Raw genomic sequence first — 23,432 nt, 5'->3', positions numbered from 1 at the left:
GAGAAATGGCACCACGTGGTGGGGGTATGTTGGTGTTGCGGGGAAGAAATCCGTCCCCGCATTGATTACGCAAATCTATACAAACACCCAAAACATCCGCAGAGTAGTTTGAATTCATGTTGTCTATATAGTTTATTTAGTTAGAACTATAGCCTGCTGTCTCCCATACATTTAGATGTGTGTATAAGATGGCCTCTCTCGCGGCGCACATAGGCCGCAAAACACACCGCAGCAAGAGCAATAGCCCCGTAGCTGATATAAACTGGATACTTAAATTGATCAGGATCGGCAAAGAAAATTGTCGTCGCGAATGATATCATTTCAAAAACACTTTGCAGTGCCATCTCTGTCGCCGAGAACCGAGCTCGGCTACTCGGATCAATGTTCTATAGATATCCATTAGCATTTTCTAGAAAGGAAGGATGAGTGACGTACCTCCTGCACCAGAAATTGCACAGATAGATCGAAACCCCATAATCCCAACCGACTCAGCGCTACACCTGTAATGAGACATCCCGCAACTAGGCGAGGCCTGTCGCTTGCAAAGGCAAAAGCAGCCACTGCGGCGGCCAATGTGCCGAACTGCCAGTTGAGGAACCACAGCCCTGAACGTATAGGTCCGATACGATCCATGAGCAAAGGGGCCATCCATGTCCCTGATATCTCCGTTAAGACGGCTCCAATCCTCATGGCGCTGACATCTAGCGAACTAAAGCCGGAGTGCAGCAGGAATGTCACCATAGTAGGACCGAAAGACAGAACAGTAAGGTAGAGGAGGCTCAAGGCGAAGGAAGCTAAAAAGACTGACTGGCCTACATATTCCCGCCACGGTGCGACGGTCCTCCGGATGTACTGGGCGAATATATTCTGGGCAAGATGTTCTTCAAGCGGCTGTTGTTCGTCCTCTTCATCATCCGCGGCCTGTCTTTCATGGCTTCGATCTAACTGAGGAACAGAGTGGTATACCTATCATTGTAAGAACCACCGTCAACCCCAATCACGAATGGAGGCTTACCCCTGCAATGGCAAAGTACTCAACGAGAACGACCGTAACGTTCACTCCAAGGACAGCCCAGATCGCCACCTTGGTGGAGAGCAAGCCATCCATCAGTGAAACCACCACGGGAGCGACGAGCTTACAAAAAAGATCGATTCGTCTCATAGACGCATTCAAATCTGTAAACATCAGCTTAAGTGCGTGTTAGGAAGGACTTAGGACCAATTTGCACTACCTTTCCTGGAAACAAGCAATGTTTCAGATATCACAACAGCCTGATGAACGTTATCCAAGCAATTGAATATTGGAAACCATACAAAACATACCCAGTCCCTCTCTACTGAGACAGTATTGACAGTCGCAGCTAGTTTCTCGACGCCCGCAAGCAGAACCAGCGCGATGAACAGCAGCCTTGACAGATGACCAGGCGGTGATCTCAGGAGCAGTCCCAGACAAACGCAAGAAACCGCGACAGGAATACGTTGCCATACTATTGAAATCAGAATTTGAAGCAAAATAGCAAATTCAAGACTCGAAACACGCACTGATGGAATGTCTAATGGCAGATAATCGATCCGTTCGATCGACAAGTGACCCAAGCCATGACGAGAATAGCACTGCAAATAGCGAGCGCACTAGAGCATACACCGAGGCGTAGAGCAGAGTTCCTGGGAATATCGATGCCAGGAACACGACAGCGCCAAACTCAAACATGCGCGAGTTCCATGTCGACAGAAAGTGGGAAGTGTAGAGGCGGAGCAAGACGCGGTTGCTGGCGGGCGAAGAAGATGGTGCCTCGTGGGGAACCAGTGGCTCGGATTCCATATTGGAGGAACATCAACCAACAATATTGGGGAGGTTTATGTTCACGTTGCTGTGCTCAGTTCTATTAAGAAGTGTAAAAGCGACTTCGGAGGACCTTGGAGTCAGCCCATTCGGTAAAGTGGGGAGCGGATCAATTTCCCTTAACTACAGAGCACATATTGCTGTTTGCTCTTTCCTATTGAATGAAGAACCTATTAATGAAGACCATTGTCATACCCTAAATGATATAAATACATATAAGCAGTTTAAACAGAAGACGCCGTCTACTGACCATCCGTCTCAGCACCCTCACCTTGCCAAATGAGGCCCTCGGCGGATTTAGTGGTCTTTCTAGCCAGCACCTCGGCAACCTTCTCCTTGACGCCTTCCTTGTGTTCAAACTCCTTCACGAAATGCTCGATAACCTCGCCCTTCGAAGCCCTTGACTTCGGGTCGGCTTCCCGAATGAATTTCTCGATGGCCTTTTCAGAAGGGAGACCATAGGAGTGTGGGTAAGAGCGCCAGTTCTCCTGGCTCAAAAGTTGGATACGCTCCTTGCCTTGCGGGATCTTGAAAAACTCATCCACGTCCTTCTCAGAGACCTCGGCAAGAGTTGCAGGCTGCCACGACGCCTGGCGGGGCGGCTTCGACATGAGACGTGCCTTGACGCCCTCGACGAAGTCGGGGTGCTGCATGAATCGTGCAGCAATCTCGTACTCACGCTGGAACGTCTCGCGGATGCCCCATGCCTGGCCCACACGCATTTGGCGCAGAGCAACCTTGAGGGAGGTCGGCGACCGCTGCGACATGGTCTCTAACGTTTCTTGTGCCCACTTTTTGCACTTCTTCTCCCGCTCTAAGGCCTTCATAATCTGCTCCACCGTATCGTGGCGGAAGCATCGGTCAATTGCGCTACGCAGCTGGCCAGCCAGTTGGGGTTCCTCAGGAAGACCTGTCGCGAACTCGGCCATTGTGCGGTTGATCAGGTCTAGCCGCTCCTGGAGAGTAGCACTGTCGCGGAAGACCAATTCCGACAGACGCTGTGTCAGATTGCCCAAAACGCTAGAGTCAAAGTAGTGTGTAGCAATGCCAGCATACAGCGCCTGAACACCGGTCAGGCGTGCCGATGTTAGGGCCAGATAGGTGCCAATCTCGCCGTCGAGACGGGGGAGGAAAAAAGAGCCGCCGACGTCGGGGAAGAAGCCGATGGTCGTTTCGGGCATGGCGAAGACAGTGCGTTCGGTCGCGATGCGGAATGGCGCGTGAACACTTAGTCCAACGCCTCCGCCCATGGTAATGCCGTCCATGACGGAGATGAAGGGTTTCGAGTAGGTTGCGATGACATGGTCGAGCTTGTATTCGAGACCGAAGAAGTCTGTCGATGCCTGTTGTCCCTCGGGGCCCTTTTCGTTCTGTAGTGCAAGAGCAGCCACGTCACCGCCGGCACAGAGAGCCTTCGTGCCGGCCCCAGCGACCATGATGATGTTGGCAAGTTGAGATTTTTCCCATTCCTAACGAGCTTAGCAACGACGCTTCTACCAGATGTTGTAGTTCCGTGTCTAACCTTGAGGCGTGGAAGAATCTTCCTGACCATCGAGCCGTTCAACGAGTTAAGCTTCTTTGGCCTGTTGAGCTCCACCAGTCGCACTCCGAATAGGGAATTGAAGAGGACATCGTCGGGCTCGTCTCCGTGTTGAGCTTTGGGGATATCTGGGTTGGATGCGGTCGACATCTGCCTGTTGTCAGCCCATGACGAAGATTTGGAGGAGATATACATACATTAGAAGTCGCCGCGAAACCTGGGTTCGTCACTTTTGCGCGAAGAGGCATGGTGCTGGCTGGGGATATCCGCGAGAACCAGCTCGACGGCGTTGACCGGGGTAAGCTGCGTCGGAGTAACATGAAGCAGACCCACAAGTGGGAGGGAGGGAGGAAAGAGAAAGAAGTATGAACCGAGCAGGACCCGAGGAAGAAGATATACGGCTTAAGTCGGGGTTGGTTTAGTGACGGAAAGATGATCGGTTCGAACTCCGCAAGTTGGAGGATTTTCGACCTCGGAAGTTTTTTGCCTAAGTCTCTCCGCCGCCGGCTGAGATGGCCGAGGAAACACGAACTGAATTGCCAGAATATTGGTATTCGAAACTTCCATATTCTTTATATTCTACTAATTTCTGTGATGTATACTTAGTTGATTATAGCTTATGTCTACTGGAATGGGAATAACTTTCTCTGATACGGGATCGCCAAAGCATGTGCTTTGAAACAGGAAATACAACTCATTCATGCAGTAAGGAAAAATACTATTTGTACATCCAATCAAGTGACTGGTAATATCAGTAGCCCGATGGCTCAACGTAATACAATCAATATGTAGCCTTCGCGGGTTTGTTGTTCAAATCCCGCGAGTGCTCCTTCAGAATGCGATCCAATGCCCTCTTCTCCACGATCAATCGGCCGGTCTCCAGCAAATCCTTCACGTCAACATCTCCACGGTCGAGGATTTTTGCGTCCTCTCCTACCGAACGCACAGTTTCGAACAGCTCCTCGTGCACTCTGTCTGTAATCAGAGTCGATCGCCCAAACTCCCGCCCCCAGCGGTTAAACTTAAAGATCTCCTTGATAAAATATGGCGTAGCGTCTTCCGGAATGCCAATCTCGTTGTCAATAATGATGAGCTGACCTCGCCTGTATCGGTAGCTGAGTGCAATACGCCAGGCCTGGTCGTAGATCTTCCTGGGAAGCTCAGTGGAGAAGTCTCGCGGATGGGGACCGAAGGCAACACCACCACCTCGTCGAATTGGCGACTTCTTGTCACCCACACGCGCCCGGCCAGTACCCTTTTGCGCGTACAGCTTCCGGTTGCTTCCATGTACATCACCCCTCCACTTGGTGCTTGCTGTACCTTGTCGGGTCATGTCACCCTCGTAAACGACCGCGCGGTGAAGGATATCTTTTCGGAGAGGCATCATGAGGTGGTTCCGGGCGTATTCCACGAACTGGACGGGTTCCATTGTAGGGAATGAGTAGGTAGTCGCCAGAACCGGTTTAGGAGCCCACTTGGCAAGAAGTTCTTCTCTCGAAGGAGGCACGTTGACTGCCGGAGCCTCTGTAATCGTAGCCAAAGATCGCGAGAGGCATCGCTGCTACGGGATGTCAATTCGCATTCCTTGAGGTGTAGATGGGTGAACCAACCGTGGTGGCTTCAGTTCCAGAAAGAAGACCCCTTGAGCTGCGAGACAGCCATCTGAAAGTGCCGAAAGCGCTGCTCCCCGCCATTGCTATGACTTGGAGCAAGTATATTAGACCGTGTGAGTTTGCTCCGGAAAGTGAATCAAGCTGGCCGTCGATAGAAACAGCCAAATTCGAGGCGGTGGTCGACACTAACGGGAGGCTTGGCACTGGAAAAAAAAGTGCCCGGCCAGAGTTCCTCATCATCCGGAGCAGGTCGACCGTCTCCTCCACACCAACTTCCGAACGCCCACTCTTCAGGAACAATGGCCCATTGTGAGCGGGCCTCCAGGCCCATCATCCAATGCCTTTCGAAATCCTCAATTAGAGGCATATCCAGCGTCCAGCTGCAGACGCGCGCCTTCCAGACCACAGCTGCTGTCCAGGAGGAAGCCCAGACCGAAGCGAAGAGCCAGCCCTTCTACAAAGCGCCCGACCCAGCTCTTGTGTCAAGCCCGCGTTTGGAGCGAAGGTTGATGCGCCAGGGTATTCTACCGATCGGGTCTCGTCGACGTCGTGCCGCGTTGCAAACAACAGACAGTTTGCCTTTCGAACAGCTACCATATCAATGCTTCCAGGAGGCACGGAAGGTTCTGATTGCGGACCGGGAGGAGAAGTTGAAGGAAATTGCAACAACCAGTGAGAAGATCGCTAAGATTCAGGCGCTGCCGGAAGAAGAGCAAACAAAACACTCCACCTATGCTCGACTGCGCGCGCTGGAGGTACATCTTGATAGACTTAAGGTTCTCGCGGACATCAATGACCCCCTCGTGAAGAAGAAGTTTGAGGATGGGCAGGGTAAGTTGCTGCGGCCTTCGTCCTAGTAACCAACATACTGACTGTGTAGGTGACATGAGCAAACCTATCTACCGCTACCTCGCCGATCAGAAATGGAGAGAGTATCGCCGCAAGATTCTCGTTCAACGAATTACCCAGATGAAGGTCATTCCTGATGTCCTTCCCCATTGCGACCCGATAGTCGACACTAAACTGTACTTCGGCCGAAAAGCTGTACCACCTGGAGAGTTTGTAAACTCTCAGGTTAGCAGTGTCCCTCCCAAACTCGACATCCAGGTATTCGACGGTGAAAACAGGCTGGTAACAATTGCCGTCGTGGATTCGGATGTTCCCAACGTCGAAAAGGACAGCTTCGACTATATGATGCACTACCTTGCCGTCAACATCCCAATCTCTGCTCTGAACACCAAGGTTGACCTCTCTCAGCTGTCGACGGAGTCTCAGGTTGTTCTACCTTGGCTTCCCCCTGTTGCTCAGAAGGGCAGCCCGTACCACCGCTTGTCCCTTTTCGTCATGGAGCAGAAAGACAACAAGCCTTTGGACTTTGCGGCCGTCAAGGCCAAGGAGACTGACCGCCTTAACAAGCTTCTCCGCACTTTACAAGCACGGTACCACCTCAAGCCCATTGGAGCGCACCTGTTCCGAACAATCTGGGATGACGACACCCGCGATGTCATGAAGGAGATTGGCTTCCCTCTTGCAGACATGGAACTCCGGCGCAAGAGAAGCGAGGCCCTGCCTTATAAGAGGAGAAACCCTTCCACCTTCCGGTAATTCGTCTCTTTATCTCGCATTCGTTTTAGATGTATTGTACAACCATATGTATGAATATAGTACCTCCAAGTTAAGCCAATTCCAACTCCAAACTCCCATAATGCATATTTGTACAAATCACCACAGCACTCATTCCGCAGCCTCAACAGGCTTCAAGGTATTTGTCACCCACTGTACCTTGGACAACGGCCAAATCCTTGCAATAACCTTCCCATTAATCAATCCCATCGGCAATGGGCCAAAGGTCCTCGAATCCCTCGACCACGGCAGGTTGTCTCCGCACACGTAAACATGTCCTTCCGGTACCTACCCTCACAGTCAGCATATGCACCCTCGACTTAAAAATATAGGAACATATGTGAAGAACATACTCTGATCATCTCTCCACTCCCCCCAACATCAGTACTGAGCGGGTGATCCCGACAAACAAAATCCCCCGGTAAACCGATAACCCTCTTTGCGCCATGCATGCCCAAGAAGCTCGGGTGATAGAAACGCACCACATCGCCTACCTCAATTCCGCGCCCGTGTTTGTGCAGTCTCGAAACAAGAAGGTAGTCCCCCCGCGGGTTGAATGTCGGATACATGGACGGCCCCTCCGCTAGTTGGAACATCAATACATTCTCCCAGAATAGGGCGGCGGCGCAGAATGCGCCTGTTCCGAAGTAGAGGCTTCGAAGAACGTGTCGGGGTGTTGAGTGTCGGAGGAGGGAGCGGAAGAGAGATTCTGCTTTTGACGGCATTTTGCTTGTTAATAGACTGTTATTGTATGCTTCAGGTCGTCATTTCATTCTTTTGCTAGAGAGTGTGAGAGCTTGTTTATGAGTCGGAGTGAGCCGATGTAGATTTAGTGCTGTATGCAGACCTCTGGAGCGGAGCCGGCCCGGAGGTAGATAACACGTGATTTGACATAGCTTTAAATTTTCTTCGGATTGGATAATTTTCTTCTTTCCTTCATCTGTCCACCAAGGATTTTGAGTCGAGTGACCAACGACATCGCATTTCACATTTCATTTACTGACAAGTTATTTGTTATGTACATGTGAAGCATTTGACTTGACATGACCTGACAACAGGTGCTTAATGTTGCCCTGAATAGCGTCACTCAAGCGATTGAACTCGACCTCCTTTCGTAGAGCGCCGTTGCTTGTTCTATCTTTTCTTTTTCTTTTAGTCTTGTTTGTTTCATACCATCGCTTCTAAAAATGCTAGAGCTCACCGCTGCCGAAATTCATCACCAGAGCGCGTGAGTGTGGACAGAGAAGCAAGATGAACATGCTCAAATCTGGCCTCGAGCCAGAGTCCCTGAACGATAGCCCGGCTTGGACCCCATTTAACTATGGGAATGGGAGGCTGGGTGGTAAGACGGGAGACAATCATATAACGTAGTTTGCTACGTACAATAAAATTCATTCTTTATTTCATTCTTTATTTTATGCTCAAGTACAGTCAAAAGCTAGTAGCAGTAGTATGTGAGCTTTACATGGCATTCTTCATCTCGCGCAGAGCAGCCATGACCTCGACGGGATCGGTCTTGCCTGTTTTCTTCTGAATCTCGGGGTCCTGCTGCCATAAGCTTTAGGTCTACTGGTTGTGGTGGGATGACTTGCCGTGACTCGCATAAAGACATTATGAAGCTTCTCATCGCCAATTGTGAACATGCCCTGCGTCTGTTGGTTTGCCTCCGCAAATGCTTGCAGCTTCTTGACGGGTTCGGACTGTGACACAGCGAGGCAAAACTTCACGTTGCCTTTGGTGTACTCGTGTCCAGGCTAAATATTCATGATCAGTGTGCGCCTTATACGAGAGAGTGAACGCTTACATAGACCTTCGTATCCTCTGGAAGCGAGGCCAGAGTCTCATTCAGCGCCTTGTGCATCTCCGGCGCCGTACCCTCGAAGAACCGCCCGCATCCTGCAGCAGCAGAGGATTCAGCATTAATCCACTCAGTCTGTTGAGTCAAGGAGAACAGAAGACAAGCAAACCATACCGCCAATGAAAAGTGTATCCCCTGTGAAAACAGCTTTCTGCTCGCCATCCTGCATAAAATAGCAAATGCTATCCTGCGTATGGCAAGGCGTATGCAACGCCGTCACGGAGATCCGGTCTCCGATCTTAAAGACCTCGCCATGAGCTGGAGTCTTCGTGACGGACTGACAGTCTTTTCCGCCAATAACGGGCACCTTAAAGGTCTTCAAAACCTCGTTGTTACCACCTGCATGATCCCAGTGGCTATTGGTATGTAAGTATAATCAAATGACCAGATCTAATCGAGATTGAGTACGCACTGGTGCGTGTTTACAATAGCCGTGAGATTAATCTTTCCTGCTTTTGTTTGGGCCTCGAGTTCTGGGACGACCCTGTTCGCATCGATCAATCAGCAGCTGTTCATTTCATCCCATATGTGGAGAGAGCATTCTACTCAGGCGGGTTAGCAGGATCGATGATGACCGACTGCTTCGTCGGCTCGTCCGTCACCAGGTAGGCATAGTTGTTGCCCTTCCCGGTCCCTGCATATAAGCGTTAGTCTGTGGTCATATATATGATGACATTGCAACTGTAGTGGGCAGACAAACACATAGGCAGCGATTGGACATGCATGGCTCTGGATTGCGATAGCGGTAATATCGGTTTCACGGAGCGGACGAGGACCTTGTGGAATGGCCTTGTGGCGCGTGTAAAGCTCATGGGCAGCTCTTGTAAGGCGGTAAGTTCAGCATTAATAATGCGGGGTGTGTTTAAAGGTTGTACGGGACATTAACTCCGTTATTTCCAGCTAACTATTTGGAGTCGAAACGGGGATGACTTCATAGGCTGGAGTGTCGGAGCATGGGTTCCTCCCCTGTCCTTGGGGTGCCCGGTCTGCACAGTCTTAGTCAGCATCTCATTAGTATTTAGCCTAGCTTCCTTGTGCATCCGCACCCCTGAATACCAGACTCCTTCATGCTTCCACATGGAGCGAGTGTCAGGTGATCCACTAGAAGTTCATGTTTATGATGGGGACTTGTGCAGACCAATCTTTAAATTTGAAGCATACAGTTCCTCTACTCTCTTTGTCAATTACGAACAATCTTAGTGACATAGCGACTTCTAATTGTTCATTAGCTGGAAAACGATGGTAAAGCGAAGATATATAATTGTGCAATACCGCTTGTCAGACATCATTCTTGTCCGCATGGTCACTGTCGTATCCTATATACGCATTTGATAGCTTCTGAAGCACGTACTGCCTACTATTAGCTCAAAGTTCTTATCAGTGTAACTTGTAAAGGCTTACTTCGCCCGCCGTGAATGGCTCTCTGAAAGGGGAGCTGTCGCCTGAGCCTATGTCCCCCAAGACTAAAATCGTGGTGGTATAGTCAACACCGAAGAAAAACGGAATCGAGTACCGTTCCTCTCCAGTCAAGTTTACCACACGATGAATCGTTGATTTGAATCGATTATTCGACCAGGTAGCGAGACAGTCCCCTATGTTCACAACCAAAGTTCCTGGAATTGGTGGTGCTGCCACCCAGTGACCCTGATTATTGCGAACTTGCAGAGCTGGGACATGGTCCTGCGCCAGGATAGTGAAGCACTCCCAGTCCTTCACCCATCAGTGACTTCTCTACGTAGTCGGGGCATGACCTTACTGTATGAGCCGCCTGCCCTGGAATCTCTTGCCCTTCCACTGGCTGAGGCGGGTAATGCAGCATTCTCGAGAGAACTCCTGGATACTCCACTGCCGAATCGAAGAGATGCTCTTCCTGGCCAAGGGCCAAGGCATTCATCTTGATCAGCTTTCGAGAGAGCTCAAGAGTTTGGGAGAAGTATTCAAGGTAAATTTTGCGAAAGCCCGGGAGGAGACGCTCATCCGGCCACTGGTTGTCCCCGTATAGCCCGTACTCATCTTGGGGAGGCGGGTCACCGGGGCCTTTTCGAATATCCCCTGCCAGCTCGTAACCAATGTCGAATGCCTCGGACAGGGCTCCCTCAGCTGGTTTCTCGAGCTCTGGGTTGGACGGCTTTTCGCCGTACAAGGGGCTGTAACCGCGGAAGTTCTATCGCAGTCAGACTCTAGACTTCATCAATCTCTTGTAACTCCAAACAGACTTTGGACTTTGCCAGGTAACATTCCATTTTCTGTTCTTTGCTAAGAGCAAAGAAATTATGCGCAGCCTCGAAGGTACGAACGATTAGCTCCCCAGCGATTCCATGGTTCTGCTAGTGTGAGCTAGGCTTCCTCATTGTGGGTGGTTCTCAAACCTTGATGTAGAAGAACCCAACCTCAATGCAGGCCTTCCTGACGGACTCTGCGAGTTTCTGGCGTTCTGAATATGAGGACTGTTTAAGGTGGACAGATCGACGATAGGGATACTATCGAAATCAGCCCGATGGGAGGACATCGCGCAGGAAGCTGTGTGCGAGTCCAGTGGAATGCTGTCTTGCGAGCTATATTAGTGAAATTGTAACCAGATAACCAGCATGGCTCCTTCCATCCGCAAGCAATACTGGTTGCACAAAGTACCCCGCTTGCGAGCACCACGAAATGGGCGTGGCTGCTCCAATCCCCGACGGCTTTGCGACATGTTATCAGGAATTATGCACGAGCGCCTCGTGCAATTGGTCGTTATCCCAATTGTTGACTATCAACGTTTGATCAGGCAACCTGACCACGCCAAGATAATGATAACAACTCTCGAAGGCTTTTTCTGAACTAGGTATTGAGTCGTTGACGCAACCGGCATAAATTTATCCCAAACGGCGTCGCTCAGAAGGGATCCAGAAAACATCAACTACCATGCCTTAGAAACTGAAACTCTAACCCGGTTGGCTGACCGAGAGAACTCAATTCGAGCCACTGCGCTGCTTCAAGGACTTACATTGGCCTACCCCTACATGAAGGAAGTTCAGCGTTTAACCCATTTCCTCCTCGAGCTATTCGCTTAGGCATGAGCGCACACGAGAATCCGGAAGAGTACGTTGAGAAGTATATCGGGTACAACTTCACATCCACAGCATTCTCGAGTAAGCTGTGAGACAGCCTGAGAATAGACGTTTGGGCATGCTCGGCGACAAAGTAATTGGAATGGTGGTCCTGGACGCCTGGTATCGGACGCCCGGGCTCAACTGCGGTATGGCTCGAAGGCAACATGATTTTGTTGACAATGTGCTGATGAAGCTTAGAGCGGGGAAACAACCAAATGCAGTTATACGGCAGCAATCGCGAGATGGCCGAGGAAGCTAGACGCGCCGGGTTCGACGATTTCGTGCATCCGGAAATGAATTTGGTTTATTCCAGATACTACATTCATGAACTTGCAACCGAGGTCGAGGCTATTGTCGGTGCTGTATGGGTTGATTCGGATAGGAACTGGGAAATAACCAAAGACTGCTACTCGCGGATTCAATACGATGGATGGCGAATGAAAGGTGCGCACTAAACTGCACCTGCACCAACAATTCCAGTCAGACAGATGGCGCGGTGAGTGTCGAGTGCTGGATCAGCATGGTTCAGTGCTTGACCCTCCTCGGATTACAAGACATCTAAAGGTAACATTAGCTACCTCTAAATGTCTGTATCGTATCCCACGCATCTGAAGGCGTCGGAACATTGGTATATGATATCACCGTTCGGACAGACTTCGGAGAGCATGGTCTCAGAATACACAACTATCAACCCAAGGTTGGCGCTGAGAACAAACGATGGCATCTTCATAACCACCGTTCGTCGGAAGCTTGAGCTCTTCAATTTTGGAGACGAACTTGACTCAGGTACCTTAGGTATCTGAGTCATCAGGTAGTAGCGCTTATAATTTCCGTCTGTCTGCTCTGCCGCCATTATGGGCATATCAAAAAGTGCTTGATAGTTGTTCAATTGGACTGTTGATGGACTAGCTTACGGCACCAACACTTTAGTAAAACGTCTGATATGAATTTCTCCGTACAAATTGAACCTAGAGTACCATAATTTCCCAATCCTGCTCTATCCCCTCCTTCCAAGCGCGCCGATATGGCTGACTACAGTGAACCTGGCGTGGGGAAGAGTGCTACCTTCTGTACTCAAACGAAAATCCATGTTGTGGCACTTGCTACCCATGTATTTATTTAAACGCGGGAGAGAGGAATCGAAGCTGCAAATTTGCTAGATTGCATGATCTCGAGATTCTCAACGAAGCACCAAATATTTGTATGCTGTAACGATAATAGGATGCTCCATTATTTTCCAACGACTCCTTCTACAGTATATGTTCTACCTAAAACTACCTCTAACTGCCAATTACGCTAAATATGACTAGAGAGTCACTTTACAGGTGCTGTTGAGACGAGATCACCAGCTAGGCTAGGGCTTTCCCTAACTCGGCGCGGGCAAGAAAGTAGCCCAGTTCAACCCTCCCTGGTCTAATACATCGTTTCTCAGAGTGAGATCAAGGTATAAAAGGTCCAATCATCCAGCGCAAGATTCAGCTCATCAGATACGTATATCTGGCTCAAAGCACGCGCTTTCCCTTATTCAGCACCTCCCCCCCCCTCAATAATCCCAAGCACAGCTCCAGTCCTTCTCATAACAATTCTCACATCCGGACAACGCCAGCTTCGATGCTCTTCTCTTGCGTCCCTAAACACCTCCTTTAGCAGTTCCACCTCCCATTCAAACCTCCTCATCGTCTCCCAAACGTTAGCAATGTTCTCAGCTTCGCCAACATCAGTCGATCGTCCGGTTCCAGCGAGTAAGTGTTCACTGCGCGTAACTCCCACAATTAACTCCAATTTCCTCAACCTGCTCATTCGCCGTATAACGTCCAAATAAAAGTGTCCAAAGTATTGTAAATCGGCAATTCCGACTATCATCCGCTCTATAAGGCGCAGTTCTGGCTCGGGGATGTAGGAGAGCACGTCTTCGCGGAGCTGAAGAGTTTCATGGTTGAATGCTATGTAGATTGGCCTTGGATCTGCGGTATGCACTTGTACATTCTCGGTCGGCACATTCTCAGCCTCAACCTCGGACTGAGGCCGAATTTCGTGCTGTGGATCCGACGTTTCAGATCGAGCCTGTGGTTCGAGGGGTAGAGTTGGTATCCCAGCAAAGGACGGCCGGTAAACGCGCAACGCCTCGCTCCGTGCTTCACGGTTTACGTGTAACAGGGCTGGAATGCTGGTAGAAGTAGAGAACGACTTTGCGTATCGCCGGCGGTTGACTGGGTGGACCTCGCGGTTGCAGGTTATGGAGACGATGCGGCATTCGGACAGGGAGGAAACAAGGATGAGGGTCCAAATTTGGAGGCGGAGCTCGCTGGGAAGGAGAGGAAAGAGGGTGAATGACCGGGATGGACTTGTATTGGGCCCTGTTTCTGGGACTTGCATGTTGGTGTTTGTTAGGAAGAGGAGAAGCAAGGGAAGAGTTGTAGATTGCTTGTGCGGGGGAACTTCAGGATTTAGGGAGCCTTGAGGAAGGTAAATAAGAAACCTCTTGCCTGTCGCTAGGCATGGTTAGTTCATTTTAATAGCAGTTGCGTCAGCCCTAAGAATCTAGTAGCGCGGGGCTCTGGTTCTCAGGCTCAATCCTTGGATACCGAGCTTACTTTGCGCTGAATTTCTACTCTTGAGGTTTTTTTTTTTGTGGAGAACTACGGAACTGCGTCTGAGATTGAATTTGCTTTTGTCATGATATCCAATGGCCAGCGCGGCTAGTTAAAAATGAGTCGAGTAAGTTCTGGTCTTCGATACGAGCTTGAGCCGTGGACAAGCCAGAATCTCTAAATGATTGTAAGAAGGTAGTATGAGTCCATAGGCGGCAGCCTAAGTGCCTTTCTGATCATGGCAACTGTAATTATAACCAAGAAAGGAGGCCACTACTCCTCCTGCTCATATGCCTCCCCCTCTTCAGCGTCATACGCTCCTTCTCCATCCGAAACCGTCGCCTCCTGGTACTGCTGGTACTCGCTCATGAGATCGTTCATGTTGCTCTCAGCCTCAGTGAACTCCATCTCATCCATCCCTTCGCCAGTATACCAGTGCAAGAAGGCCTTGCGTCGGAACATGGCTGTGAACTGGTTGGAGACGCGGTTGAAGAGTTCCTGGACAGAGGTGGAATTGCCGACGAAAGTAGCTGCCATTTTCAGGCCCTTGGGTGGCATAGAGCACAGAGCAGTTTGGACGTTGTTGGGGATCCATTCAACAAAGTAGGAAGAGTACTTGTTTTGCATGTTGCGCATTTGATCTTCAACTTCTTTCATGGCGACTTTGCCGCGGCTGGAGGTGCCGTTAGTGTCTTGAAAGCACGAATTTGATCTGGAACAGAACAATATAAAGGGCAGGGGGGCTGAGAGGGAAACTTACAACAGGGTTGAGCAGGTTAAAAAGCGGCCGTTCTGGTAGTTGGCAGCTGTCATCATGTTCCGTGAATCGAACATTTGTTGAGTGAGTTCAGGCACAGATATTGTACGGAAAGATGAAGAGCTCCGGCTAGTCAAAGGGGCAAACCCGACCATGAAGAAATGCAACCGCGGGAAGGGAACCATATTGACGGCCAGTTTCCGCAGGTCAGAGTTCAGCTGCCCTGGGAAACGCAGACTGACGGTGATGCCCGACATGACAGCAGACACCAGATGGTTGAGATCACCATAAGAAGGCGAAGACAGCTTCAATGTCCGTATGCAAATGTCATACAAAGCATCGTTATCCAAGCAGAATGTCTCGTCCGAATGTTCGACAAGTTGATGCACCGATAACGTCGCATTATACGGCTCCACCACCGTATCCGACACTTTCGGCGACGGCATGACCGAAAAAGTGGCCATCATCCGATCGGGAAACTCCTCCCTGATCTTCGAAATGAGCAGCGTGCCCATTCCAGAGCCGGTTCCGCCACCGAGCGAGTGCGTCACCTGGAAGCCCTGCAGACAATCGCAGCTCTCTGCTTCCCGGCGCACGACATCGATAACCTGATCCACCAATTCTGCACCCTCAGTATAGTGGCCCTTGGCCCAGTTGTTTCCCGCACTGGACTGCCCGTAGATGAAATTATCTGGCCGATACAAAGCACCGTTGGGACCGGAGCGGAGGGCATCCATGGTGCCGGGTTCGAGATCGATAAGCACCGCGCGCGGGACGTATTTGTTACCGCCAGCTTCGTTGAAGTAGACGTTCATCCGTTCGAGCTGGAGATCGGAGTCGCCAGTGTAACTATCTGAATTAGCCAGGTAAAAGAATGCAGTTGGATTGGATTACTTACATTCCAGAGGCGTCGAGGCCATGTTCGCCGGAGATGGTCTGCCTGGGTAGTGTTAGAGAACGAGCAGGAACGAGAATTGTTGATAGACTTACCAGAAGGCAGAACCAACCTGGTTACCCTGTGAAGGAGAGAGACTTCAGTATCATGAGGATAATTGGCTCGAGATCGGTGGACTTACACACTGGCCGGTCTGGAGATGAACCTAAGAGATGGTCAGCTGGATAAACAATTGTAGTTGTTGGAATAAACTCACAATCTCACGCATGATGGGCTTGAAGGGATGGGTTTTTGGTTGAAGGGGGTACAAGGAAGGGAATTAAAGAAGGAGAGGTGGGCAGGTCAGATGTTGAGCGGCTGCAGTAGTACCTAATTGGGCTTACTGGGCTTACTGCGCTAACTAGGCCAACTAGGCTAACTAGATCAAGGTACTCGGCTAGGCCCCGAAGTCACGAGCACTGGCCACTAGCAGATCAACTACCTGCTTCGTTAGTAGACTGTAGCTCTAGAAGCCGAATCAAAGTGACCCTTGACAACCCGCGGATACGAAATGCGGCATATGCCGCATATGCCGCAAATATTGGCTCTGCAGCTGTACGCAAACCAAAAGAGTCGGACGTCTCCTACTATCACACCGCTATCGATTCCCCCATCCAATTGTGGCTAGACCCTGTAAACAGACCGGATGGACGGTTTCCGAGGTGGAGCCCGCTACGGAGAAGATCGACCAACTTTGTCTGAGGTTCTTTATTTGTTGGCCTTTTAGGCTGCATGGCAGGAGTTCAGTGACCAGCCATGCCATACAGAATTTTCAGGGCATTGTAGCTCAGCTCTACAAGGGAGAAAAAAAAATGAAAGCAAGCCAGCTCCGATGTTGTATAAGTAAAAATACTAAAAATTCTGATGTCCCCAATCTAGGAGTCATTTGCACTGTAAAAGATCCGCTTGAACCAACACTGGCCGCCAGTGTTTCCCGCGGGTAGCTCGCAGGACTACTAATTTACCTTGCGGGAACCATGGATGATCCGCCTACCCAACTATTTGCTTGTAATCAGAAGCTGAAGAGGGACAGTTTATACTGAAAGGAACAACCTTATAGGATTATACGTCTAGAAAAAGATTAGAGTAGGAGAGGCTGTTTCATGTGTTTATATATGGTTGAGCAATTTAATTAGTAGCGATAGGACCTGGTATTTATCGCGTACATTGACGCGAGGTACGTAAGTCCCCTTTCCTTTTATTACCCTCCAACTGCAATACCCGGCGCATTCAATACCTTACCCACATTTACTATCCCAGTGCAACGTACTGAATATCATTTCAGTCAATAACTGTCCACAGAAATTAAAGGAATGTAAATCAATTCTTCTCCCACATTAGTAAACAGGACTCTTATGTATTCTGCTCATTCCTATTGTTCTCTGGATGGAGAGTGGGGAGAGAAAGAAGACATATGGCTAATGTGATGCGAGCTCTCACCAATACTGCTCTGAACATTCTTTTAAGGGCCACCCAATGATAATATGAAAGACCATGATTTGGGTTACATTGAGAGTCTCGTTACGTATGGTTGATCTTCCCATTCAAATTGGAAGAGACAAGGCAGTAATGAGACATTTTTATTACTGGTTAAACGAACTTTTGCTGCCAATGCGGATCAAACGGAAGATTAACTGCTATTAAGCCCAGTGGTGTCTGCTGTATAACACACTATAAAAAAATGATAAAAGTGCTCTCAAGGCATGCTTTGCAAACCATAGAGATAAATACCTTGTCGATAATGGGAAAATTTACCGCGTAAATCTTTTCCCAGTAACCATGTGCTCGTCGCTTAGTCATCGTGACAGTCGTCTTAAGATGTCTCAGATAAGACCACGCACAAGAGCGAAATACACACTCGCTAGCCATGACCGATGCCAGTGCTCTCAAAAAGAACGAATATACTCCTCAAAGGCATATGAGCAAGAGGTCCAAAACCGGCTGTCTAACTTGTCGTCGCCGCAAGAAGAAGTGTGATGAAGTTCATCCAACGTGCAGAGGCTGTGCGAGGAACCACCTACCCTGCCAATGGGCTGAGGATGTCTATTCAAGAAGCCGTCGTCGCCGACGCCGTATCTGCCGGAACCGACTTTGGCCGAGCGGACTAGGTATCCCACGTGAACTCGATGGGATGGTGACTATCTTTGCTGTGCCCAGTCGACCGATAATGTATCGCCTCTTGGCTCATTTCACCGAAAGCAGTCCGGTGTGGATGTCCATCAGCCCTGGTCGGCGAAGGGATCAGTTTCTCCGTCATGTAATTCCCACGGCGTTGGGGCATTCTTTGACCTTGGATTGTTTGCTGGCGCTGTCGGCTGGCGACTTGATGAAGTACGAGCTTGACGAACCGGAATTGAGAATGATATCTCTTGAACTATACGGTAGAGCCGTGGCTGGGCTGAGGACTGCAGTTGACAGAGAGCTGTATAGATCTACAGAGGCGTACGTATCTGGTACGTATACAAGTTTTCGCCCAGTTCCTACTGGCTAATTGGGCAGACGATCTTGTACTAGCGGTTCTCTTGTTATGCGTGCACGAGGTATGACTGCCGCTTAGATAAATAACTGAATAGTTCCACTGACACTGCCAGACCCACAACTTCTCTGATACAGGTCGACTGCTCCCGCATCTCAATGCCGCAGCTTTCCTCTTGCAGCAGAGGATATCCTCCACCCCGGCGGATCCCAGCCTACGGGCATTTCTGCTGGAGGTTTTTTGCTACTTTTTCTCTTTGACGTCTTTCACGCATGGGTCGAGTCTTTTATTGGACCGCGCCTCCGAGATATTTGACTCGATAGACTACCATACCGGTCAAAGCCTGCTCCTAGGTCCGTCGCAAGACTTGATCGTAACAATCTTCCGAATCACGAGGCTGACGTTGCATACACCTAACATGTCCGAGATTGTACGCTCAGAACTAGCGAGCATCGAGTTTCAGCTGGAAGCTAGAAGCATGATTGGTATGAATCCACCGGTTGTACACGACCCGGGCGAACAAATGTTCGAGACTGTCAATCATATCAGCTTCTCTTACGACAGGGTGGTATTTGAGCTTTACCGCCTCGCATGCCTAATATTCGTTAAACAGGCTATTGACCCCCTAATCTCACCCCGGGCTCCGGAGTTACAGAAGGTTGTGGGATGCTTTCTCACTGAACTCGAAACCCTTCCCCACGATTCCCCATCCAATGGTCTGCTGGCTTGGCCGCTGGTCATCACGGGGTTTTGTGCGGTAGCTCATGCTCACCAACGTATTATCTTAGCTCGACTGCGCATCATTCACAAAACCTGGAGGACGGACATCTTTCCCCAGACCGTGGATTTCCTGCGTCGACTTTGGGGCCTTGATACAGATGAGGGTGCTACGCCAAACGAAGATACCCAAATTCCGAACCTGAATAGCCATAGCTCAAGCCTTTTCTCAGGCTTTATGTTACAGAATCTCGGTCTTCCAACCGTTCTCGTTTAGCTTGTGAAAGATATACTTGACTCATGAACTCAACGACTCGAGGAGATAGCTATGGTCTTTTAACTATTGCCACACTCGATCCATCCGTCTCCACCAGGTACAGCCAGTCCCAGCTTCGTTCGACCCCAGCGTCATAGCTGTCCCAAGTCTTCTGAATGAGTCGACTACAGGCGTCCACATTCCCTCGACAGAACACCTCCACCTTCATTAAGAACTCCTCAATCACATTTCTATCTTCCTGTCTTATACACGCCATGCCAACAACGAAGACTGGGAATAGGAGGAACTGTTGTATGCCTGTCGTTCTAATAGACGACAAATGTTCCAAGCAATGCCGTACCACCGCCTGCACCCTTTCGTCGGCGACATTATCCGGATACAGGGTTGAAAAAAGCCAGATGAAGCAAGCGGCGGTATACGAGTTAGCAAGGGCATGGTAATCAGATGGAAGCTCGGTTCCAACCACTCTTGGTTCCAGTCATCAAGGTCTTTTCATATGGCAACGGCCTGAGCGATAATTGATGCTGACGACGCCACATCAGCTTTCGAGCGTAGAGCGGCAGAACCTCGTTACTGACACCTGAGTGTCTGAATATAGCTCTCCAATTTGAAAATGATATATAGCTGTATAATTGTGCATGGTCCGTCAAGTTTCCAAGAATATGATGGTAGCGGAAGAACTCCATGAAAGGCTGCTGAATTGGCAGAACGTCTGCATCTGACTCTGCATGGCAAGCGCGCCGGGCCTCCATAAGGGAGGTTGAAACGTACCTCGACCCTTTCAACCAACATTGCCATGACCTATTGCTAGCCCCTTCTGAAATTTCATAGAGGTATAGCACACAGCATCCAGCAATCAAGGCTTCTGCTTCTTGTAATACCCCATCAGGCGTCATAAACTGCTTCAGACGATTACAAAGAGCATCAACGCCTCGCGAAAGCGCGTGCTCTATACTTTCTACTAGAGCATTCTTCTCGGACACAAGTTTCTCTTTCACTGACATCGGAGGCAAGGGATAGACTAGTACTTGCTGGTGGAGTCGCCGACGACAGGCAACGGACAACATGCGACGTACCCAGACAAAGCACAGCCCACAGGACCACATTCTGCATGGCCAACGGGATTAACATCGATATGAAAAACTCAGACTCCGGTCCCGCCTTCTGGCGAGGAAAGTCACGATTCTGTTCCGTAGGTCGCACCGGTAGTGGGGTATCTGTGGAGGCGCCAAGACAAAAGCGCGGGGTATGACGGTGACAAAGTGGCAGGCGAAGCGTATCTCGTTGGGAGTTATACCTGTCCTTTGGAGGGTGTGATGATATGACCCGCAAGAGCCGTAAGGAATTGCATGTACTCGTTTGAAGCACCTATAAATCATAATGGTGGCCAGTAGTGCTTCGATTGTTTGAGGAGGTGGAGGTAAACAGGGCCAGGCGTCTAAAGAGAAACGAAGAATGAGTATGGATGGAAGTGGCACTCTGCCGTTCTCTGCCAGCAAAAACAACAGCAAGTACATGCATTCGAAGTTGCCATTCTGTATATTGTCTAAACACTGTGAATCCTGATCCCAGAGAGCCTTGTCGAAGTTGAATATGGAATGATACGGCTTTAACTACAGGGTCCTTCCATTTATACCCTCTCCCTCCAGGGGGCATACCTTGCACGATGATCATGCGAGTTGTATTTAATTCTATATGACCAGTTTTAATGTAAGTTGTTAGTAATGAACCGTACGCTATCAGTGCGCCGCCGCAAACCAGGTAAATTTCTCTAGCCCAATCGTCGAGCACAGTGAGGTAGGAAGTTAGAATGTGGGGTGATCACAATGGAGTCACTGCTGCCTGCCAGTTCCAAATTAGTTGCTCTGTTTTGAATAACACCTAGCCGGGCCAAGCGCGGTATCATTACATATGAGTTAATATAATATCTAGGGCTTTGGCTCAAGCTCTAGCAGGCCACGTCAAAAACTGCTAGACCCATAGGGCTATATTAAGCTTCACGCTAACCATTCCCGGCGAGATAATAGCCGCGCCTCCACATTGCTCCACTCCGATCCATGGCACGGGCCACATGGTGCTGACAACGGGGTGTATTCGGAATTTCTAGCTTGCCAGGAAGTTAGTATTAAAGCACTAGCTGCGAATTCTTAAAGGTTCAAAACCTCCTCAGGATCCTTTTCTGACAGCATACCTCGAATTCTAACGTATTTCAAAGCAGAGCCAGCAACATGATAACTAATATCAATGAAGAGGATAATATTGCGTGCATGGAGCGCGGTGAGCTCTACTACGCTTTTACGCCGCGCCTCGTTGAGGCGCGCAAGCGGTGTGCACGAGTAGTCAGTCGAATTAATAACGCCGGAGAGCTGAGTCGGAGGGAGATGGCGGAGTTCTGGAGAGAGTGAGTTGAATATCGTGGGGTTTGCTATATGGAAGTACACATAACAGACATGGCTAACCTCTACATAATGCAGAATCACAAATGACCCAACCCCCCTCCCACCACCAGCTAAGCTTTCTGAGACCGCCACAGCCAAGGAGCTCGAAGATTCCGAAGACACGCTTCTGAAGGCATACCCCTGGATCGAGCGCCCTATCGCAATCGACTACGGCTACAACGTTAAAGTCGGACAAGACGTCTTCATAAATTTTAATTGCGTGATCCTGGACACTTGCAAGATCACCATTGGTTCTCGGACCCTGATAGGTCCCAATGTCTCTCTGTTTAGCGGAACGCACCCCGTTGACCCGAATCTGCGCAACGGGACGCAGGGGCCAGAGTATGGCGGACCTATCAATATTGGATCTGATTGTTGGATTGCGGGCAATGTGGTTATCCTGCCCGGTGTTAGTATTGGCGATGGGTGTACGGTTGGCGCGGGGAGTGTGGTTACAAAGGTATGTATCGATTTACCTAAGAAATGTCTCAACAGTTTCTGGGCAATATGGGCTGATGAAGTGTCAATGTAGGATATACCGGCTTATCATGTTGCCGCTGGCAATCCGGCGAGGATTCTGAGGAAAATTGAGCGAGGAGGATCTGGAGCTACTGGGACCGCGGGAAAGGGTACTGAGGACGAGGGAGAAGCTTCCAAGTCTGAGGCTTGAACTAATGGCGTAAGGAGACCTGGGGTTCATGCTAGCTACGCGGTTGTATGAATAACTTGCTAAGGGTTGTAAGATAAACTGAAGGGACCAGAAAGCATATCGCTAACTTTCTTATGCTGTGAGGCTTCGTCTGTCAACTCGATCAAGACACCCCTGCGAGGGAGAGCTCTATCATCCTCTCCCACTTGCTCTAGGTAGAGCGCGATAGAGATTTTACCTACTATTACTTTTATCACGTTGATTTTCGTAGACTGTACAGACTGCTGCGGCAATTGATGTCGATAATATTGCCATGAGGATTTCTCCCACTCTCTCGCTGACCAGATTATCGACAAAATAAGCAAATATATTGGTAATAATATTCATGGGAGGCAACCTAAGGCCTTTTTCCCTTTTGGTAAGCAGGGCTAGCATAACGGGTGGCGAATCCACAATGGCCGTGAAAAGATTTTTGCAGACAGGCGAAGATCACTTTCACAGATGCATCGTAAGTTTATGGTCAACCTTGAGTTCAACCATGAGTTCAAGGCCGCGAAGGCTAGTGATTTGGCAGTCCAAAACCGCGCCCCAGGAAGCTCTCCATCTTAAGCTGAGAGGGGCTCGATGAGTGATTTTGACAGCCGCATTAAGGGATGATGATGATCTAGTCCTAATTGTTTTCATGTCTGTCCAGGGACCAGGAAGCTCTGTGTTGCAGAGTCTGGCCTTCTTGACCTGCTGCAACTTGGCCGAGTATAGAAAAGCCCAGTTGCTGCGTAGTAAGTACTATTCTGATTTCAAATAATGCAACTGTATCTATAGGTCGCTTTGTCATGAGCCTCCATAATAGCTTAAAGCTTCAATAAGCCAGCTACAGCAGAGAGGCGCGCTAATCAATCTCACTCTAATACTCTGTTAAGGGAAGGAGCTAATGCTCAGCCGTCAGCCCTGATGGTCAATGCCAAGATTTCATCTGACTATTACAGCATAAGTTTAGTCGGATAGATTCTACCTAGCAGAAATA

General features: G+C 49.5%; 11 protein-coding genes across 11 annotated transcripts, besides 1 other annotated feature; 4 read left to right on the top strand and 7 right to left on the bottom strand.

Annotated features, from left to right (window-relative positions):
* Positions 1–23,432: part of a sequence feature (contig 1.113 1..316066(1)) that runs on past both edges of the window.
* ANIA_06845 (putative iron-regulated transporter) lies at positions 147–1,822 on the bottom strand (the record flags this gene model as incomplete). Its single annotated transcript, XM_659357.1, has 6 exons — positions 147–386; positions 436–966; positions 1,016–1,176; positions 1,233–1,272; positions 1,324–1,487; positions 1,543–1,822. 6 exons carry the CDS (start codon positions 1,820–1,822, stop codon positions 147–149), a joined length of 1,416 nt encoding a protein of 471 aa, XP_664449.1.
* On the bottom strand, positions 2,034–3,824 carry ANIA_06844 (mitochondrial 37S ribosomal mS47 domain-containing protein). Its single transcript, XM_659356.2, has 3 exons — positions 3,581–3,824; positions 3,366–3,533; positions 2,034–3,312 (listed from the first exon to the last, which is right to left on the bottom strand). The coding sequence occupies exons 1-3, from the start codon at positions 3,701–3,703 to the stop codon at positions 2,086–2,088; spliced, it is 1,518 nt and encodes a 505-aa protein (XP_664448.2). The 5' UTR covers positions 3,704–3,824; the 3' UTR covers positions 2,034–2,085.
* On the bottom strand, positions 4,075–5,124 carry ANIA_06843 (mitochondrial 54S ribosomal protein YmL6). Its single transcript, XM_659355.2, has 2 exons — positions 4,994–5,124; positions 4,075–4,944 (listed from the first exon to the last, which is right to left on the bottom strand). The coding sequence occupies exons 1-2, from the start codon at positions 5,075–5,077 to the stop codon at positions 4,165–4,167; spliced, it is 864 nt and encodes a 287-aa protein (XP_664447.2). The 5' UTR covers positions 5,078–5,124; the 3' UTR covers positions 4,075–4,164.
* On the top strand, positions 5,296–6,601 carry ANIA_06842 (mitochondrial 54S ribosomal protein YmL35; the record flags this gene model as incomplete). The annotated part of the gene is made up of 2 exons (XM_659354.1): positions 5,296–5,827; positions 5,877–6,601. 2 exons carry the CDS (start codon positions 5,296–5,298, stop codon positions 6,599–6,601), a joined length of 1,257 nt encoding a protein of 418 aa, XP_664446.1.
* ANIA_06841 (putative mitochondrial inner membrane protease subunit 1) lies at positions 6,731–7,344 on the bottom strand (the record flags this gene model as incomplete). The annotated part of the gene is made up of 2 exons (XM_659353.1): positions 6,731–6,907; positions 6,973–7,344. The coding sequence occupies 2 exons, from the start codon at positions 7,342–7,344 to the stop codon at positions 6,731–6,733; spliced, it is 549 nt and encodes a 182-aa protein (XP_664445.1).
* On the bottom strand, positions 7,994–9,218 carry ANIA_06840 (uncharacterized protein). The gene is made up of 7 exons (XM_050611125.1): positions 9,178–9,218; positions 9,024–9,111; positions 8,890–8,961; positions 8,592–8,833; positions 8,424–8,515; positions 8,212–8,373; positions 7,994–8,164 (listed from the first exon to the last, which is right to left on the bottom strand). The coding sequence occupies exons 1-7, from the start codon at positions 9,200–9,202 to the stop codon at positions 8,081–8,083; spliced, it is 765 nt and encodes a 254-aa protein (XP_050467180.1). The 5' UTR covers positions 9,203–9,218; the 3' UTR covers positions 7,994–8,080.
* ANIA_06839 (2EXR domain-containing protein) lies at positions 12,689–13,945 on the bottom strand (the record flags this gene model as incomplete). Its single annotated transcript, XM_659351.1, has 2 exons — positions 12,689–12,775; positions 13,160–13,945. The coding sequence occupies 2 exons, from the start codon at positions 13,943–13,945 to the stop codon at positions 12,689–12,691; spliced, it is 873 nt and encodes a 290-aa protein (XP_664443.1).
* Positions 14,215–16,107, bottom strand: ANIA_06838 (beta-tubulin tubC). Its single transcript, XM_659350.2, has 6 exons — positions 16,069–16,107; positions 15,994–16,017; positions 15,908–15,933; positions 15,816–15,857; positions 14,921–15,766; positions 14,215–14,833 (listed from the first exon to the last, which is right to left on the bottom strand). The coding sequence occupies exons 1-6, from the start codon at positions 16,078–16,080 to the stop codon at positions 14,434–14,436; spliced, it is 1,350 nt and encodes a 449-aa protein (XP_664442.1). The 5' UTR covers positions 16,081–16,107; the 3' UTR covers positions 14,215–14,433.
* ANIA_06837 (Zn(II)2Cys6 transcription factor) lies at positions 17,719–19,321 on the top strand (the record flags this gene model as incomplete). Its single annotated transcript, XM_659349.1, has 3 exons — positions 17,719–18,304; positions 18,351–18,391; positions 18,443–19,321. The coding sequence occupies 3 exons, from the start codon at positions 17,719–17,721 to the stop codon at positions 19,319–19,321; spliced, it is 1,506 nt and encodes a 501-aa protein (XP_664441.1).
* ANIA_06836 (sugar O-acetyltransferase) lies at positions 21,550–22,429 on the top strand (the record flags this gene model as incomplete). The annotated part of the gene is made up of 3 exons (XM_659348.1): positions 21,550–21,722; positions 21,796–22,219; positions 22,292–22,429. The coding sequence occupies 3 exons, from the start codon at positions 21,550–21,552 to the stop codon at positions 22,427–22,429; spliced, it is 735 nt and encodes a 244-aa protein (XP_664440.1).
* Positions 22,863–23,274, top strand: ANIA_11531 (uncharacterized protein; the record flags this gene model as incomplete). The annotated part of the gene is made up of 3 exons (XM_050611124.1): positions 22,863–22,916; positions 23,103–23,187; positions 23,231–23,274. The coding sequence occupies 3 exons, from the start codon at positions 22,863–22,865 to the stop codon at positions 23,272–23,274; spliced, it is 183 nt and encodes a 60-aa protein (XP_050467179.1).

The sequence above is a fragment of the Aspergillus nidulans genome, chromosome I (assembly GCF_000011425.1).
Source record: "Aspergillus nidulans FGSC A4 chromosome I".
Taxonomy (NCBI): domain Eukaryota; kingdom Fungi; phylum Ascomycota; class Eurotiomycetes; order Eurotiales; family Aspergillaceae; genus Aspergillus; species Aspergillus nidulans.
The sequence above is the reverse complement of the archived record's forward strand: the minus strand, read 5'-3'. Positions and strand labels throughout refer to the sequence as shown.

Bases quoted from the DNA above. Each gene is read 5' to 3' on its own strand.
- ANIA_06843 (XM_659355.2), bottom strand. From the start codon at position 5,077: ATGGCGGGGAGCAGCGCTTTCGGCACTTTCAGATGGCTGTCTCGCAGC. The intron at 4,945-4,993 runs GTTGGTTCACCC...GACATCCCGTAG, and splicing joins CTGGAACTGAAGCCACCACG to CAGCGATGCCTCTCGCGATC.
- ANIA_06838 (XM_659350.2), bottom strand. The intron at 15,767-15,815 runs GTAAGTAATCCA...TAATTCAGATAG, and splicing joins GGCCTCGACGCCTCTGGAAT to TTACACTGGCGACTCCGATC. The intron at 14,834-14,920 runs GTAAGTTTCCCT...CGGCACCTCCAG, and splicing joins TTAACCTGCTCAACCCTGTT to CCGCGGCAAAGTCGCCATGA.
- ANIA_06840 (XM_050611125.1), bottom strand. From the start codon at position 9,202: ATGCATGTCCAATCGCTGCCTATGT. The intron at 8,374-8,423 runs GTAAGCGTTCAC...ATGAATATTTAG, and splicing joins CAGAGGATACGAAGGTCTAT to CCTGGACACGAGTACACCAA. The intron at 8,165-8,211 runs GCAAGTCATCCC...TTATGGCAGCAG, and splicing joins ATGTCTTTATGCGAGTCACG to GACCCCGAGATTCAGAAGAA.
- ANIA_06844 (XM_659356.2), bottom strand. From the start codon at position 3,703: ATGTTACTCCGACGCAGCTTACCCCGGTCAACGCCGTCGAGCTGGTTC. The intron at 3,534-3,580 runs GTATGTATATCT...GACAACAGGCAG, and splicing joins GTTTCGCGGCGACTTCTAAT to ATGTCGACCGCATCCAACCC. The intron at 3,313-3,365 runs GTTAGACACGGA...TAAGCTCGTTAG, and splicing joins AGATTCTTCCACGCCTCAAG to GAATGGGAAAAATCTCAACT.